Source organism: Salvia splendens, chromosome 4 (genome assembly GCF_004379255.2).
Source record: "Salvia splendens isolate huo1 chromosome 4, SspV2, whole genome shotgun sequence".
NCBI classification, from domain to species: Eukaryota; Viridiplantae; Streptophyta; class Magnoliopsida; order Lamiales; family Lamiaceae; genus Salvia; species Salvia splendens.
The window spans coordinates 41,439,614-41,457,529 of record NC_056035.1 but is presented as its reverse complement, the minus strand read 5'-3'; the positions used below and the strand labels follow the sequence as shown (position 1 = coordinate 41,457,529).

At 38.9% G+C, this 17,916-nt stretch overlaps 3 protein-coding genes across 5 annotated transcripts; 2 read left to right on the top strand and 1 right to left on the bottom strand.

The window, feature by feature from the left end:
- The first annotated feature begins 7,824 nt into the window (after window positions 1–7,824).
- Window positions 7,825–9,649, top strand: LOC121798108 (labd-13Z-ene-9,15,16-triol synthase, chloroplastic-like). Its single transcript, XM_042196951.1, has 2 exons — window positions 7,825–8,860; window positions 8,932–9,649. Exons 1-2 carry the CDS (start codon window positions 7,964–7,966, stop codon window positions 9,559–9,561), a joined length of 1,527 nt encoding a protein of 508 aa, XP_042052885.1. The 5' UTR covers window positions 7,825–7,963; the 3' UTR covers window positions 9,562–9,649.
- A 2,389-nt stretch (window positions 9,650–12,038) lies between these two features.
- Window positions 12,039–13,018, top strand: LOC121800165. 2 transcript variants are annotated; one of them, XR_006050445.1, is made up of 2 exons: window positions 12,039–12,075; window positions 12,890–13,018. XR_006050445.1 is itself a non-coding variant. In XM_042199758.1 (2 exons), the coding sequence occupies exons 1-2, from the start codon at window positions 12,388–12,390 to the stop codon at window positions 12,981–12,983; spliced, it is 510 nt and encodes a 169-aa protein (XP_042055692.1). In that variant the 5' UTR covers window positions 12,173–12,387. The 2 variants fall into 2 exon arrangements, 1 of the variants encoding a protein (XP_042055692.1); XM_042199758.1 differs by lacking the exon at window positions 12,039–12,075 and adding an exon at window positions 12,173–12,803 and having other exon boundaries at window positions 12,890–12,983.
- A 37-nt stretch (window positions 13,019–13,055) lies between these two features.
- LOC121800164 (probable polyamine transporter At3g19553) lies at window positions 13,056–15,899 on the bottom strand. Of its 2 annotated transcripts, XM_042199757.1 has the most exons (3): window positions 14,786–15,899; window positions 13,349–13,889; window positions 13,056–13,268 (listed from the first exon to the last, which is right to left on the bottom strand). In XM_042199757.1, exons 1-2 carry the CDS (start codon window positions 15,751–15,753, stop codon window positions 13,352–13,354), a joined length of 1,506 nt encoding a protein of 501 aa, XP_042055691.1. In that variant the 5' UTR covers window positions 15,754–15,899; the 3' UTR covers window positions 13,056–13,268; window positions 13,349–13,351. The 2 variants fall into 2 exon arrangements, with proteins under 2 accessions (XP_042055691.1, XP_042055690.1); XM_042199756.1 differs by lacking the exon at window positions 13,056–13,268 and having other exon boundaries at window positions 13,270–13,889.
- Window positions 15,900–17,916: the final 2,017 nt, after the last annotated feature.

Genomic DNA, 17,916 nt, shown 5'->3' with positions numbered 1-17,916 from the left:
TATGGAGATCGTGAGCCGTCTTTTGGGTCGGCCGGTCTAGTGACTTGGAATGTGGCCACATTCCTTGTCATCAATGGATCAGATATGGTAGACATCTATGGGAAAATGGTTGATCAACCGAATTTTACGATGGAAATGATTTTAGTGTCTCGGGCATTTTCAAAGTTAAACCCGAGGTCACTCAATGGTGGCATGATAAATACTTTTTATAAAATGATTTCGGCATGAGTCCACTGAGTGCATCAAGTACTCAGCCCTGCTTTTCTTTTAAAAATTGCAGGTTGAGCGTGACGGGTGCGGTGGGTGTTGAGCAAGACCGTTGAAGAAATTTAAGTGTGTAGAATGTGTCATGCCTTCACACGTGGCATATTCCTTCTCTAAAATGCTTCCGCTAAGTAGTTGTTCTTCTTTTGAGTTCTTGTATCGTTGAGATAGTATTCATTTTTGAGTTGTTGATTGTTGAGATACTCTGATTTTATTCGAGCTATTCCCATTTGTTTCGAGCTATGGTCGAGTTGCGTGGTTTTTCCCTTTCTTTCCCGCTTCTTTAATCCTCCCCTAGTCGCGATCAACTGTGTTTTCTATCCTTAGAAAATGCGGGCTTGACAAAGTGGTATCAGAGCAATTTTTCTTTCCGCTCTGGACCCGAGAGTCTTTTTCAGTCTTAGCCTAGACTTGTTTCGCTAGACTAAAATAATAATGATAATAATAATGATAATAATTGTGTATTGAAGGCTCAACATCCCGCTTCGCCACGCTCAATCAAGAAAGAGGTAATTTATTTTTATGAAAATTTTTTAATGAGAAAGTTTGCAGCAAAGGAGATGAGAAGCTATGGTTGTGAAAAAAAGGAGTATGTTTTACGATGGGATAGAAGAAGCTATGGTTATTAAAATACAGTATGTTTTACAATGGGATAGATGAGCTATGGTTATAAAAAAAATATATGTGTGTGTTTCGCGATATGTTATGCAATGGGGTGACTTGTCTTTTATGAAAAGATTTGATCAATGGAAAATGCTGTGTTTATGAATTGTTCGAAAATTTTTGAGTTTCGAGAAAATTAGTTTTAACTTTTTTCGTTTGGAAAATTGAGCTATGGAAGTGTGGTGATATTTATGTTATGAGGTGCAAAATATGATGCGTTATCCTATGGAGTGTTTTATACGAGGGATGAAAGTTGATGCGAAAGTATGTTTTAGTTTTGAGTCAAAACTTTTACTTTAAAAGTGAGATGTGGAAATTTTTGAGGAAAGTGTGAAAGAGTTTGAAGAAAGCTTTTGTGTCAAAATTTTATGAATGCAAATGTGAAGTGCGAAAGTGTTTAGCTATGAGATGTGAAATGTGAAAGCGTTGTGTTTTGGGAAGCGAAAATGTTGTGTGCTATAGTACTTGTTTACTTGAAGTATGAACAACTTTAAATGTGATATTTGTTGGTCTATGAGGTGGTGAAAAGTGTTGTGAACTTAGAGTACCTAAGACTGAGTAGACGGAACGTGCGCGAACCATAGTTGTAAGTTGACAATTAATCTATCACTTTCCCGAGTGACGAAAACAAACGAGAATCTGAAAGTTTGGGGTGAACCCCAAATTTGTCAAGGCATGACGAGGCAAGGAGATCGAGAGTGCGAATGGAGGCCGGTGGACCATGAAACTTTTCTTGGAATTGCGTGAAACTTTGGAGCAAGCTGGGTGCGAACCATTTTATCTCTAGTTGGATAATTACTATTTCCTATTGTTTTCCTAAACGATAAAATCAAAAGGAATACGAGGAAAATTTCAAGAAGAGGAAGATCACGTTGTCGAAATGATTTCAAACACGAAAGAGGGTGCAAGACAAGAAGATTTGTTAGACGATGTGTCCATGCCATGACGAGAGATCGTAATCACAATTTAAATTAGTATAGTCTATCTTGCGTGATTTCCTAAAAGTAGCAACACGATGGAGACGACCTTTATTGGAGGTAGATAAGCATACGGATGATTAAGATGTTTTAAGAGAATGATTGTTAAGATATGCAAGAATATTATGAAGATATGGCTTTTGACTGACTACAATTATTTGGTTGTAATGACGTGATGAATATCAACTTGGAATCCACGGTTTCTTAGAACGATGTTACCATGTTCGGTCTTGGAAAGACGAGCGAGGGAGTGTGACTTTCGTAGCTAGAATGAACGATTTTAAATCAACAGTACTTACTTGGATTCTAAGTTCTTTTCGATACGTATCGAATAACCGTGAGCCCTTGTCTATTTAAACACCTTGGTTGACTCATGCTTTGCAAGTAATGCCCATTATTTTTTTCCTATATCGATTCATAACTCACTTTCAGTCCTTGAAAATTGGTGCTTGCATTTGTAACTCTGGACATCTTGATTAGTAGTCTTCTTTGATTCATCTTTCGTAAGGAAAATATTTTGACCTTATGAGCTTCCGTCATTGAACTTCATTCCTAAAATTGTTTGCAGTTATGACCTTCAGTATAATCACATCTCCCATATATGTTTCTTCAAATGATGGGATATTCTTCGTGGAACTTTTGTACACCTTTTTATTTCGTAACTATGCATGCGACAAGTTCTTCCTTGCAGAAGTGAAATTCTTTTTAGCTCAGCTTCACTACATATATTGCTTCATGCTCAATGATTTTTCTTTCTGCAACACCGAGTTAAGACTATCGTGTTCTCTTTTTCCTTACCGTGTTTGATCTAGCTGATTTTCTTAAAAAGTTCACTTCATGTTGGTTGCAAACATGTGAATCCATTGATGTGATTTCATTATTCAATAACATGATGTCGTCAAACCATGATCAGTGCTACTTCATGACATTTGACTATGCTTCTAAACCCTCCCACGATTGATCATCTCATGTCATGATATGTTTGAGCCATAATTCATTGATGCCGAAATTTTACAAATTTGATTTGACAATTGAAACATCTTATTTGGCAGCCTACTATGGAATTTGAGACTTAATTCAGTTTTATTCTGTTTTCATGACCTATCTCATATTCTTTCGAGCTCTCATCAGAAGTAAATTCCCAAGCTCTCTGGATTTTATTTGATACCGTTTAAACCATTTAATTCTCAGAATGGATGTGTTAAGTTCAATGGGTTTATTCCTCGCTTTGTTTACAAACCAATTTTCCCAAGTTAGTGATGAGATTAAGAAGAGTCGAGCTAGAAGTGTTGTTCTTATTTTCTTGATCAATTCTGCAGCCTTTCTGATTAAGACACTTTCAGCAGTGTTGCTACAATTTTGAAATCCGTTCATATCCAAGTAAGACTGTTTGATCAATTTTCGAGTTCTTGATACTAGACTTGGAGGAAAGGGTGAGGTTGAGCTTTTCGAATGCACACGGGGAATAAATTTTTATAATCAGACATGCGTAAAAGTGTTACACCAACTAGAGGCATCGATATAACCAAGAACACGAGGTGTTAAATTTTCAGCTATAGTATTAATTATTAAGCGATACGAGGAAGCTACTTGGAAATTGGATTACAAGTTCTTGGAGAAATGTTTTATTCAAAGGATGTAAGCAAATTTCGGGATGAAATTTTTGTTAAGATGGGTAGATTGTAACACCCCGAAAAAAAAGAAGAAAAAAAAAATCAAATTTATCAAATTAAATCTTTTCCTGTTGACTTGGTCACCAAGTCAATATTTCAAATTTTAATTAAAGATTCTACAGAGATTTTTCCTCCTCCATGATAAGATTTTCCTCCTCCGCGAGCTGCAAATAAATTTGAAAGTAATTAAATTAATGAATATTAAAAGAAAGGGAAAATAAATCTTTCCACTCATTCCTCACGTATTAACCGTTTCCCTCTCTCCCATGAATCTCTCCCCACTCCCTAAATCTCTCCATATCATTTAACCACCCCCTCTCTATACTACTCCTTCACAATCATTCTTCCTTATTTTCAATTCTCTGCAACGACTCTCAAGAACCAAATGTTGATGATATTTGGGGTTTCGACTCACCATTGCCAGTGAAGAAAACACGAGAGAGTAGTGGAAATGAAATCATGGATATACTGAATGACTTGAGCTCCAAACTTGAGATCCTTTCCATTCAGAAGAAAAAGATTCCCAAGAAAGTAGATACCATGGATGATTTTCAGGGCTCATAGAAAAGTAAATTACGTGATGTAACCATCAAAGAGGGGTTCCATGATTATAAGGCTGATGTTTCTTCACATGTACCTGCACTGACGTTGGAGCTCTGATCCGGTGCATGTCCCTGATGACGGTTGCGTGGAGGGAGAGATCGAGAAGAAGAAGGGGACTTCAAATCCCATTCTAGGAGTTTCACGGCGGCGTTTAGCGGCGACGCAGCAGCGCCGGGCGACGAGGCTGGGCGAGGGCAGCTCGGTGCCGGCTTCGTGCAGACTGCGACGGAGGTGGATGAGAGACCGAGAGGCCGAGGGAGTCGTCACCTTGGTAGAGCTGAGCGACGACGACGACGGTGCTGGAGTTTCACGGCGGCATTCAGCGGCGACGCAGCAGCGTCGGGGCGACGAGGCTGGGCGAGGGCAGCTCGGTGCCGGCTTCGTGCAGACATCAGCGTTGGCGACGGAGCGAACCAGCCACCGGAGGTGGCGCTGAATTGAACGGAGGTTGCAGCGGTGTTTTTGACAGAGGCAGTGGCGAGTAGAAGATAGGTGGAGCAGGGATGTGTAATTCAGAAATCTTTTTTGAAAGAGGGTCCGATTTGGTGAAGAAGGAAAGGGGTTTATGAATTTGGGAAGTTTCCTATTTTGATTTGAGAGAGATGAGAGACGGAGGTAGCGAGGAGATAGGGAGAGAAGGGAATTTGCTGCTCAAAATTTTGGGAAAGAGGAATCCGATTTTGGAGTGTGTATGTCTTATTCATTGGGGGGTTAATTAATTAATTCAAGTGTTTCAAATGTATTGGGCTGCCATTGTTGTTTTTTTTTTTATTTGAGTTGTTGGGCTGGACTTTATTAGTTGAGCTGATATGCAAAATAAAATGGAGGAGGGAGCTAGTTGTTTTGGGCCGAAAAAAAAAGATAGAAGCTCGGGACCTCGATGGATAATTGAAAGAGGGGAAGCATGGACTTAAGGAAGAGAATTCTCCGCGAATCAATTTGAAGTCGAAGTAAGATTTATACATGCAAGCGTTGTTGAAATTAAATTTATTTTCTTAAAGTCTAATTTTTGCATATTATGTTCTTTTAAAAAGGGTGATTTTTGCATGCTATTTGAGAACGAAAAGGATTGACAAGTGAAGGATTTAAGAGAACGAGGTGTGCTTTCTTTTTAAATAAGAGCAATGCCCTAAGTATATTTTTATGTGAAAATGATATGAATATTTGTCATGCCGTGTTTTGTTTTATCTATGGAACCTATCTGATGTGGCTTTTGCCATCAATGGATAATCGAATTCGGGTCTGTCTAGGGAGTGAGTCCCTATTCAGGCTAGTGTACACCTATGGAGATCGTGAGCCGTCTTTTGGGTCGGCCGGTCTAGTGACTTGGAATGTGGCCACATTCCTTGTCATCAATGGATCAGATATGGTAGACATCTATGGGAAAATGGTTGATCAACCGAATTTTACGATGGAAATGATTTTAGTGTCTCGGGCATTTTCAAAGTTAAACCCGAGGTCACTCAATGGTGGCATGATAAATACTTTTTATAAAATGATTTCGGCATGAGTCCACTGAGTGCATCAAGTACTCAGCTCTGCTTTTCTTTTAAAAATTGCAGGTTGAGCGTGACGGGTGCGGTGGGTGTTGAGCAAGACCGTTGAAGAAATTTAAGTGTGTAGAATGTGTCATGCCTTCACACGTGGCATATTCCTTCTCTAAAATGCTTCCGCTAAGTAGTTGTTCTTCTTTTGAGTTCTTGTATCGTTGAGATAGTATTCATTTTTGAGTTGTTGATTGTTGAGATACTCTGATTTTATTCGAGCTATTCCCATTTGTTTCGAGCTATGGTCGAGTTGCGTGGTTTTTCCCTTTCTTTCCCGCTTCTTTAATCCTCCCCTAGTCGCGATCAACTGTGTTTTCTATCCTTAGAAAATGCGGGCTTGACAATTATCGCCTAGCCACCACTTGCGCTACATTGCATTTTCAGTATTTTAATTTGTAGAAAGAATTATGTATGTACTTTGTATTAGAAATTTAAAAAAAATAAAAATAGCCTATTAGATTTTTTTATAAAAATTAATAAATGAAAGGAATTAATTTTTAATAAAAAGAAATGTTTAAATGTGTAATTCGGTTCTAATCAGTTCTAACCAATTGGAACAAAACCGAACCGATAACTGATAGACGCATTACTTGGAACCGAACCGAACCGGTTAACCGAGAAATGTGACAAACGGTTCGGTCATCGGTTAACCAACTAACCGATGACCGAATTACTTTCCCTATTAGAAAGTGAAGAAGATGAACTCAAATAAAGACGGTTTTATTGATCTCTGAATCTGTAATTGAAATGAATCAACACTTGAATACACACTTATACTTGAGCTGCAACAGCGCGACACGTGAAATAAAATAAATAACTGCCCTACTTGCTCAAAGGAGTAGCGCAATTGCTTTCGAAGGGGCAAAGTTGCAAGAATAATTGCCCTATGTCCAAGTCCAACGGCTAGTTTTGTAGGTGCAGCTACACCAAGCTCACCGAGAGCTGATCGAGGGCATTAACCCCTCACAATCACAATGATGACATCTAAGAGTTGTAGTTATTGTGTGTTGGATCTGACTCCAGGCACAACAGAGGCCGTTGCAATCACTCACATCACATATTTTAAATAAAAAAAATTTAATATTTTATATAATATTATAATTTATTATTAAAACATATATTGTAGGTAGCAGAAGCTCCTGTTGTGCTTGGAGCCAACAACAGGTTCCAGACTCATTGTGTGCCTTATATCGGGGAATGGGATTCCCTGATGAGGAGGGGTGCGCAGCAGAAGTACTGTCCCTCACACTTCATTATTTTATAATTTTTTTAAATTTTATTTATAAATAAATTAAAAGGATGTGAGGGACAACACGTGGTTGGGACCCCAACCCTTACATCGGTGCATGCAAACCAACAATGATTTATACCCTATCTAAGTTAATAAAAAGAAATTAAATAACAATTCTATACTTAACTTCGTTAAAAATATAAATAGAATTACCTGATTAAATATATCCAAGAATTTAAAATGTGAACCTATAAAACATCCAAAAACAAAATGTCAAATTCTAGAAGAAACAAAGAGATTGACAAATTGAGGTCAGAAGAATCCAGAGATAGGACTTTTTCTTGTTATAAATTGTGGTGCAAAATAAAACCGTTCAATTAACGAAATCACGAACTACGTCATCGTTGAATGAGTTTTCCATGTTACATAAAGCATGTTAATTAATACAGTAGTACAGTATATGACTATATGTTGAAATCTTCATATAAAATATTAATTGTCGGAAAAGAAATTAAAATTTGACTTTCTGAGAGGATCATTCTACCCACTACTTTCATCATCATTGACAACACCATATCAAAATGAAAATTAAATGTATGAAGTCTTAACGGATTTGGCTACCATTATATAGCAAGACGCTTCAAATTAGTACATACATCATGACTTTTATTGTGTATTTTTCTTACACCCTTAAATTTCAAAAGCAAGATTGCCACGTGACATTGACTGATACATGCAATAAATTAATGATGTAACACAAAATTGCAATAGAAGGTCTGAGAATTAGAATATGAAAGGTTTGAAAACAATAATTGCCATCTTTGAATTAAGAATAAGAATAGCGTGTGCGGCTTCCATTATGAATTCATTTGAGTAGCACCAAGTCAACCGAAGAACACAATTAACTTTAACCACAATTCAAGACTATGGGATCTGCTGTGGTGCAATTCTTATAGTACTAGTATAAATAAGTAGAGAAAATAAAGTTGAGACAGAAGAGATAGGATGGATTCAATAATCCTGGGATGTGTTGTGGTGTCATTAGCAATAGTGGTAGCATCCATATTGATATGTTGGTACAAAAGCAAGCATGGTGGAAAATATCCGCCGGGGCCACGTGGCATCCCGATCCTGGGGTATCTTCCTTTCATGAGCAGCCGCAACATGCTCCAACAGTTGGCCGACCTGTCCCAGCAGTACGGCCCCATCTACAAACTCCGCCTCGGCAGCAAGCTGGCGGTGGTCATCACCTCCCCCTCCTTGCTCAAGCAGGTCGTCCGCGACCAGGACCACATCTTCTCCCACCGTGACGCCACCGCCGCCGCCCTCGCCTACAGCCGCGGCGCCAGGGACGTCGTCTTCTCGCCTCCCGACTCCAGCTGGCGGGCCATGAGGAAGGTGCTCGTGCGCGAGACGCAGAGCACTGCCGGCCTCGACGCCTCCCGCGACCTGAGGAGGGACCACATCAGAAAGGCCGTCCGATCCGTCTACGACAACGTCGGACGGCCGTTCGCTTTTGGAAAGCTGGTGTTTCAGACGGAAGTCAGCCTGCTGATGAGCCTTATGTGGGGCGGAGTGGATCAAGAGACAGAGAGGCTGGGAACGGAGTTCCGAGCCATCAACTCGGAGATCAGTCATCTCCTCGGGAAACCTAATGTTTCTGATCTATTTCCTGTTTTGTCGAGGCTTGATCTACAGGGAGTGGAGCGACAGATGGGGAAAGTGGTGGATTCTCTTGATAAAATACTCGAAGAGTTCATCTCTCAGCACGAGAAGCTTTCTGGATCAATGCTGAAGAATGAGGGGAGGAAGGATTTTCTGCAGATCGTGTTGGACCATAAGGAGAACAAGGACTCGGATTTGCCAACTCTCTCACGAGATCAAATTAAGTCCTTGTTAGCTGTAAGTGCTTTATTTTACTACTAGTCATTTTCATTTTCATTTTCATTCTAGTAAAATTGAAAATACTATAGGAGATCATAAGTGGAGGGTCGGACACGTCAGCAACAACAGTGGAATTTGCAATGTCGGAGCTCCTCAACAACCCAAAGGCCATGGAAAAAGCACAGAAGGAACTATCTGAGGTGGTGGGGATGGACAAAATAGTACAAGAGTCCCACTTGCCCAAACTGAATTTCCTAAATGCCGTCATCAAGGAAACACTCCGATTGCATCCTCCAGTACCCTTGCTAGTCCCAAGAGTGCCATTTCAAACCACAACCGTCGGAGGATACACAATTCCCAAGGGTACCAAGATTTTACTAAATGTGTGGGCAATACAAAGGGATCCTACAATTTGGGACAACCCAGGAGAGTTCAAGCCTGAGAGGTTTCTAGTAGGTTCTACAAGCTTGGATTTCAAAGGCAACAATTTTGAGTTTATTCCCTTCGGATCGGGGAGAAGAATGTGCCCTGGATTGCCCTTGGCAGAAAGAATGGTTGCTTATTTGTTGGCTTCGTTTCTGCATTCCTTTGATTGGAAGTTAGCAGATGGAAAGAAGCTTGATATGTCACAAAGTCTTGGAATTGTGCTGCAAAAGACCAATTCTTCGGTTGCTATACCCCGTCTTAGATTGTCTAATACTACCAGTTTGTATATGTAGCTTAATTTTGTCTACTTTTTGCATATTCCACAACTCATATGTAATAAACTCATGCATGAATTAATTAATGGATAATATATTAGTATAATACTCTGAATTTTCATCTCATTTTTTTACTTATTCTCGAAAGGATATCTGATGTTAGCTGGACTTTTTTTCCAAGAGCTCGGATTCTTTTTTTCGTTTATGAGAAATCCTTTCCATAAACAGTTCTTCTCTTTCATTGTCTAGGGATTATATAGAGTAAAGACCAAAACTAGTCCTGAACATATGATCATTTTACGATTTTGGTCATAGACATTATCTTTTGAATTTTTGCATCCAAAACATTTCAAGTCGGATCACAATTGGTGCAAAACTAACGGTTCTGTTAAATTTAACAGTCAACATCTTTAAATAGAATTTTGACCAGATTAAACATTTTGATTATATTTTTTTATTATTCCAAAAATAAAAAATATTATATTTAGTCAAACTAATTAATTTTAAAATATTAAATATTATAATTTATTCAATTAAAGTGAAGCAATTTAGAAATCTTCCACAGCCGTTCCACGCCTGAGACCTCCAGCTCCACCACCACCAATCGTTCCAGCAACATCACCACCCCAACCCGGATGACAACAACCCCTAAGCCTAAAGCGTGACTTTTACGAGAGCTAAGGTGGCAACGGGAGAAGAGGGCGGCAGGGTGTCGCGGCGGTCGGCGGGGTTGAAGAACAAGCCGAAGCCGCCCGTCATCATCCCCCACAACAGCACCAACGCGCTGCGGTCCAGGGCCAGATCGTCGGCGACACCGTCGCGGCCCCGCCCCGTCGTCATCATGGCCTCCTCCTACGAGCACCTCCCCGTCGAGGAAGAAGAAGCGTCGCTCCCAGATGATGAGCTATCCTAATGCGGCAGAAAATCAACTTTTCCGATCACGAGCGCCGAGCGGGCGCCGACCATGGTGCCCTTCCATCAACTACCACCTGCCAAATCTCTTCAACTTTCCAAACCAAAACCAATTGAATTTTCCAATTTGGGGGTGTTCCCTTCTAAAAGTGCAGTAGAGAGAATCAATTGGGGAAGAAATGGGAGCGAGAAGAGAGAATACAATTTAAATGATAAATTGCTTATAATAGTTAATTAAGGATATAATTTGGGAGTAAATAATCACATTTAAAGATTCTAATTGGGTCAAATTCAATTTATAGGAGTTGATTGTCGGAGTTGAAATGTTTGGGATGCAAAAATTCAAAAGATAATGTTTAGGACCAAAATCGTAAAATGAGCATATGTTTAGGGCCAGTTTTGGCCTTTCCTCGATTATATATAAGCAATTTCCTATCTTTTTGGAGAACGATAGTTAGGCTGCGTTTACATGAATATTTTAAATTATACTATTATCATCTGCCCTTTTTGTGCATTTCTTTTTTCAGTCTCAGGCCATCTCCAACCATTTACACCAAACCAAAACCCATTTTTCCAGTTCTGTCACATCAAACAGTAATTCTACTTCAACCATTTACACCAAACTCAAAACCCAAAAGAATATTCCATATTCGCCTACTTTTTTTTACTTTTTCAATCTTAACTACATATTTATTTAAATTACACATTCATCCCACAACACTTTGTCAATAATTTTTCAAATATAATTAAATAATTTGATACAATTATTTATAATATATATATATATATATATTACATATATTATGCATTCAATAAAATATACACTAGCTTTAAATTATAATACATCAAACGTACTATAATAACATTCAAACATAAATTAAAATACATTCAAAGACATCATGATTATATAAAACATAGGACAACACAAAAAAAGTAGCTAAAATTCAAGACTGCGTATTTGAGAAATTTTCCCACAAATGATCAACTAATGCATTTCGAAGTTCTAGATGTGCATTTTTATTTCTTATTGTGGCATACCGAGTCAACTAAAATAGGCTCAATTAAAGGTGTAAAGATATCCATGTGTTGAAGTATGATAGACCATTCAAATGCATCTCAATTAGCCCAATACCCCAATTAACTTGAAGCCCAATTAAAAAGGTAATTTTATGACTAAAAAACAAGCGCCCACTTCCATCGTCTTCTTTGATGCGATTTCTTCCCAATTTCTGCAACTCCATTGTTCAAGCAACTGATGGCCTTTTCTCTATATACATGTAATCATCTTCAAGGAGAAATGACCTTTTCTCCATATACATGTAATCATCTTCAAGGAGAAATGAATAGGAAGAGGGTAATTGCAATTTAAAAATAAAAAAAAAAATAAAAAGAAGATTTGCGTTTTGCTACAGTCTACTCCATCTTCGGGTAGATACTGTTCAAAAACGCAAAAAAAGTACAATTTGGGATGAGTTTTGGAGTATGATTGGAGCTAATTTCAACCGCAAAGATGGGTCATGGAGTATGGTTGGAGATGCCCAGGGCCGGACCTGAGGGGGGGCAAGTGGAGCAGCGGCCGCCCTGGGCCCCCAAATTTGCAGGGCCCCTCCCTAGCCTCAGGTATATATATATATATTATATATATGTAAACCCATATATCCTTTTCTACCTTTCTCTCTCTACAATTCGCTCCTCAACTAATTTTATGCTTTGGAATATCTCTCGCTCAAGAGTCATGTCGCCATATCGTCGGTATGCAATTGAAATTCGATTTTTTCTTCATTCGATTCTCTTTTGATTTATTTGAGCTCGTTTGTGGAATTGTGGTCCTTTCCCCCGTTATTTGCACCGGCAAAACTCTTCTTTTTTGTTGTATTTTGATTTGTTTGATCGATCACCAACAATTACAGGAATGAAGGATTTGCTTCTAGTATGACCATTGCCAAAAGTATTGCATCTGAAATGGGTGTAGAGCCATCATTTTCAGTGAAGCGCAAGGCTCAAAGGAAGAAACATTTTGATGAAATTGACACCAATGAAGAAATTCTACAAGCTGAGAAGGCTTTTGAGGTCAATTACTTCTTGGTCGTGGTTGATATGGCAAACACCTCATTGAAAAGTAGATTTGAAGAACTACAAACATTCAAAAGTATATTTGGGTTTTTACTTAGCTCAACAACTTTGAAGTCACTAAATGATACTGAATTAGAAGATTGTTGCACCAAATTTGCGAAAACATTCTCTTCGCATGACACATCTGATGTGGAGGTAAATGATCTAATATCTGAGTTGAAGGTTTTGAAGCTAAGTTTGCCGGAAAGGCCAATGTCTTCTATGGACATTTTTGAGTATGTTAGAAAAATGGATTCTTATCCAAATATCTCAATTGCTTATTGCATATTATTTACTGTGCCTGTGACTGTGGCATCGGCAGAAAGAAGCTTTTCAAAGTTGAAACTGTTGAAGAATTATTTAAGATCTACGATGTCTCAACAACGGCTGAACGGGCTTGCCACTTTATGTATTGAGAAGAAATTATTAGACGAGGTTGACAGCAACACCATCATCAACGACTTCGCATCAAGAAATGTTAGAAGAAATTTTTGAAGGTAATATGTAATAATTATTTGAAGTGAATTTCTTTTGATATGCTATTAGTTTTTTGCTGGATGAAACTTATTATAAAATGGAAGGAAAAAATATATAAATAGGGCCTCAACTTTTAGTCTCGCCCCGGGTCTTTGGAACCTCAGGACCGGCGCTGGAGATGCCCACACGAATGAAATTTTCAAATAGTGGTTCGGAAGCCAAAGCTGAAAAAATCAAGATCATTTTCCTTTATATAAACTGCTACTGCTAAAAGTATGTAGAGCATCGATATATATATAGTTACCTTCTACTCCAACTTTGGGTCCCCCTCTGAGGAGACGACGGCCGAGGCTTGGCCGGTGGTAGAAGACGGAAAATCTGCTAGAAGGTTGTGAGATTCCTCATCAGCGAGCTCTTGATGCTCCGAATGGCCTTCAAGATCAGAGTCAGCAGATGGCCTTAATGTAGTTGCATCGGTGTTGAACTTGATCCAATTCTGCTCCTTTGCATGGTTCAAGACGGGATACGAAGCAAATCCCAGAAAGATCACAGCAGCGCTCACTATGAACGTCTTCAAGGACGCAAGGCACATCACCAAAACGAGCAACAACACCGGAGGCAGGCAGAGCATCGCTGCACCAAATGTATCCAGGGGGACTTTGTAAGGCCTGTGTAGTTCTGGCTTCTGTATTCGCAGCTTGATGAAGGCTGCAAACTCGAACAGCATTCCAATGGCGTAGAGGAAGTTTAGGAATTCAAGAATCTCCTGGAAACTCATCCATGATAGGAATATGACGCCGCTTGCAGAACACAGAATGCTGAATGTGGGAGTCCCGTATTTTGATCTGCAAAAATAGGAGCAGTTGTAAAATTGTTTCCCAGCTGAAGAAGGTGAATTTTTCATGGTCGATAACTGCGAAAAACCACCAAGAATTCATAAAGTTTGAACTCTTTTAGCAAACTAGGACAACATTGATTGGAGAGTAACCAAACTTCTACATTGCTGTAAAACTTCTACATGTGCTTGCTCAGTAGAATACCACTATTGTCGTTGTAGATTCCACTAAATAAAAAACCTCCGCATGGTGCTTAGGGGGCGTTTATAAATACAATATCAATCAACAAAGTTAGTTTAAATTATATAGTAGTAGTAATAATCAAGGGCTTTAAGTTGTAATGTTATTTTAAATTTTCATTTGTAAATTTAATTAATGTAATTTTTTTTAATTATGTAATTTTTTTTAATTATGTACTTTTAAAATTTTATTAATATTAGTGAATTTTCCCGTATATGTCTCGTAAATTAAATTTCGTATATTGTGTTATTGTTAATTATTGCATTTTGTATATATTTGTTAATAGTGATGTGGATAGTATGTGGCTAGGCTATGGCTGGGCTATTGCTGGGCTATTTGCTTGTTTTGATGATGTGGCAGGAGGATTTTTAGTGCTGATGATGTGGCAGTGGCTAGGCTATTGCTGGGCTATTTCTATTGTGGATGGCCTAAGAATTACGATATCCTCTTAGATGAGCTCTTGAACAAAAACTTACAAGTTATTTAGGAACTTATGAACTTTTAAGAAGCAATTGGGCAAAATAACTCCCAAATAACATACTGTGCTACTATAAGGCATAAGCTAAGAAAATAAACTCTTGTTAAGACTTAGACCTCAAGTTATTCTTTGATAATCAAGAATGAAACAAGCCCAATCTGAGAGACAAGTGTAAAAAGAAAGAAACCTGATAGAAAAAACAGAAGGGAGCATCCCAATCTGACTCATCCCCAGCAGCTGGTAGGCATCGCTGCTCATCTCAGCTTCAAACAAGCCCATGTTGGACAAGGCGGCTGCAGCCTGGATCCACCACTTCAACCAAGAACCACCGATGAGCATCCCTATCTGCGCAAAGTAACCATCACTCCAGTCACTGGGATCCGTCTCGACAGCGCCCGTCCCAGCAAGCAGAGGAACCAAATAGGAGCACACCACCAGCACCACCGCCCCCAGCAGCGCCCTGGGAAAGGTCCTACTGGGATTCTCAATCTCCCCCGCCAATGTACTAGCATTGTCCCAGTAATTGAGATTCCAAAACAAGCTATTGAAGTAGCCCCTCCAATCCACCTTGGCGTGATCCACCGCCAGCCAGCGCCTCGGCCTAATCCGGGGAATCGACAAAAGCCCCATGACAACAAACGGCAGAAGCGAGAAGCAAGCGAGTAAAACAGCTGAGAATCCGACAATGTGCAATCCTCTGTAATTCAAGTACGTCAACGACATTGTAATCCCTAACAATGCAGGAATCCTCGCAATCGTGTGGTTGAAAATCGGGAAAGAGTGCTTCAGATAATCGAGGAAGAGTACCGGATAAAGGGCGTTATCCATAACCCCACTGAACCATTTCCAAAACCCTTCCTGAAATCCCCAAAATTCGCCGAAGGCAGACGATATCCAGAGCACGTAGCCGCCGTTTTCAGGGAAACTGGTGGCGAGCTCGGCCGTCACTAGGGCTTCGGGGATGCTCCAGAAAAAGGGGAAAATTAGAAAACCAAGGAGAGAGAGGAGAGGGCCGCCGCCAGCTCTGACGGAATCCTCCACTCCGAAGGGGCCTCCGGATACCTCGTAGAAAATCAAGGCGATAAGAGGTAGTATCGTCAGCTTTGGATTTGGCTTCGCCATTAATCCCTCCTCCCTCTCCTCGTCCTCGCGCATAGAGGGAGAGAGGGAGAGTCAAGTGGGAATCACTGATTACAGGAAGACAATGGGAGGGAAAAGATCGGCGGTCACCAAAGCATCAGATTCATGATTCGCTCAGAAATGAGAAAAGATATGGTTATGGAGGTTTGACTCGATTACACAGTAGCACAATGAGAGTTTCGATCTCCAGCCAGGCCACGTGTAACCTTTAATTAACACGTGCGGAGAGGAGAGAAATTGTCGGTATCTCGTGATCCAACAAAAAGGCCTTCAAATTACGAAATTAAATTTGGGCTTGTTTGAATGCACCACGTTAGGCCCATGTTAGTGCCTTTTTCTATTGTTTGAATGCCACGTTAGAGCTAGCCCAAGATCCGGGAAAATATTTGCGCTTTTTTTCTAGTTTCTTATCCCAATTTCAGAGCAAACCCTATACCTCTCCTCCACTGCGTTTGTGGCCAACAATGAAAATCAAGATAAGAAAATATGATCCGTTGACTGATTTACCCTCATTTTTTTTCATGTATACATCTATTAGTTCCCTTTCGAATAGTGTTGTTTTGCCCAATTTGGTTGTGTGCAAATCCTCCCTGTCCGATATCTACACCCCGTCGGCGAAATCAAGCTTTGCGGCAGCTACCCGGAAGACTCAAGCTTTGCAGCAGCTACCAGGCAAACTCAAGCTTTGCAGCAGCTACCCGACATTTTATTGGAAAATCGACATGGCTGACGGAGTTATTGGCAAAGAGGAATTTTATCATTACCCTTATTTCCTACGATCTGAGCATATAATACACCAATTTTTAAGAAGAAATTTTCAGATTCAAGCATTTTTTTAAGTATTTGGGGCTTATTCAATTGTACCAAATTTTTACTCAAGCTCCTTTTAGTTGCTGTATTATGTGAAACTATGTAGATATCATACTTCTTGAAGCATTTTGATTTTCAGAATTTTAGACTTCTTCAATTGTACTAAAATTTTAATCAAGCCTTTTTTAGATTGTGTATTATGTGAAATTATGTTTCGAATGGGCTTATCCAACCAGTTGTTTTTTATAAGCTTTTGGTTTAGAGTTCTAATTTGAATGATTTGCACTAGGGTTCACCACTTAAAAAGAAATGACAAATATCATTTTAGTGATTGAAGAACTAATGAGAATTCCTGTAGTCGACTTCCTCGGATTTTTTGCAAGAGATAATTGCAAGTTTCAAAGTGAGATGGATTGCTTGTATAAAATGGGTTTCAGTGTGGCGGCACATGTAAATGAATTATTTGCTATTTGGGGCCGATTAGGGTTTCATAGAATAAAACTGTAATTTCCTTTTATAAAGTAGTGTCATTGATGTCAATTTAAAATCATATCTTTTGGTATGGGTTGCGTGATCAAAAACATATATTTAATTAACAAATTATCAACTAGACATCCAAACACTAAAATATAATACATAACTATATCTAGGAAATCAAGTTACAACCCACTATTTTACTATCTTGGTATATCTAAAGATTACCAACATTGCAATCAAACAAGCCCTTATACTCCACTTTCTCTACTCGACAAATAGACTATTACTCTCTCCGTTCACTTTTAGTTATCCACTTTTGTCATTTTCGTCGGTCTCTCCTTAATTGTCTCCTTTTCACTTTAAATAGGCCATGCAATTTACTAACCCATTTCTCTCACATCTCATTCAAAACTGGTAAAATATATACAAGTGAGACTCATACTCCACCGCTTTCTCCAACTCACTTTTTAAAAAAAATTTAAAACACATGTCATCAAGAAATGAGACTCTTAATGGCGAACAGAAGGAAGAGTTAATTACCACATAGTGAAACTAAAATAGTGTAGAGATATATTTAAAAATATTCGAAAATAATATTAAATGATGTCCACCAAACTTGTAACCCCCCAAAAATATCTCATTTAAGTTGGCAAAGTGAAATCGGATGCTACAATCTTCCTTTAAAATTGACTGAGTGTGGCCCTCTCACTCTAACGACGTACAATGACAATATCAACAAGCTGAAATATTCCACCATTGAATTAATATTCGATGAATAATAATATTAATTTTAAAATACTTACTCTACCTATTCAATAAGCATAAACTTAGGCGATGAAATGAGATGAAAATAAAAATGATTACTGTACTTTTACAACTATATGTGAATGT

Excerpts from the sequence above, each read along its gene's own strand:
- LOC121800164 (XM_042199757.1), bottom strand. The coding sequence starts at position 15,753 with ATGCGCGAGGACGAGGAGAGGGAGGAGGGATTAATGGCGAAGCCAAAT. Across the intron at positions 13,890-14,785 it reads CCTTCTGTTTTTTCTATCAG|ATCAAAATACGGGACTCCCA; the intron begins GTTTCTTTCTTT and ends CTATTTTTGCAG.
- LOC121800165 (XM_042199758.1), top strand. The coding sequence starts at position 12,388 with ATGACCATTGCCAAAAGTATTGCATCTGAAATGGGTGTAGAGCCATCA. Across the intron at positions 12,804-12,889 it reads TCTTCTATGGACATTTTTGA|AAAGAAGCTTTTCAAAGTTG; the intron begins GTATGTTAGAAA and ends TGGCATCGGCAG.
- LOC121798108 (XM_042196951.1), top strand. The coding sequence starts at position 7,964 with ATGGATTCAATAATCCTGGGATGTGTTGTGGTGTCATTAGCAATAGTG. Across the intron at positions 8,861-8,931 it reads AAATTAAGTCCTTGTTAGCT|GAGATCATAAGTGGAGGGTC; the intron begins GTAAGTGCTTTA and ends AAAATACTATAG.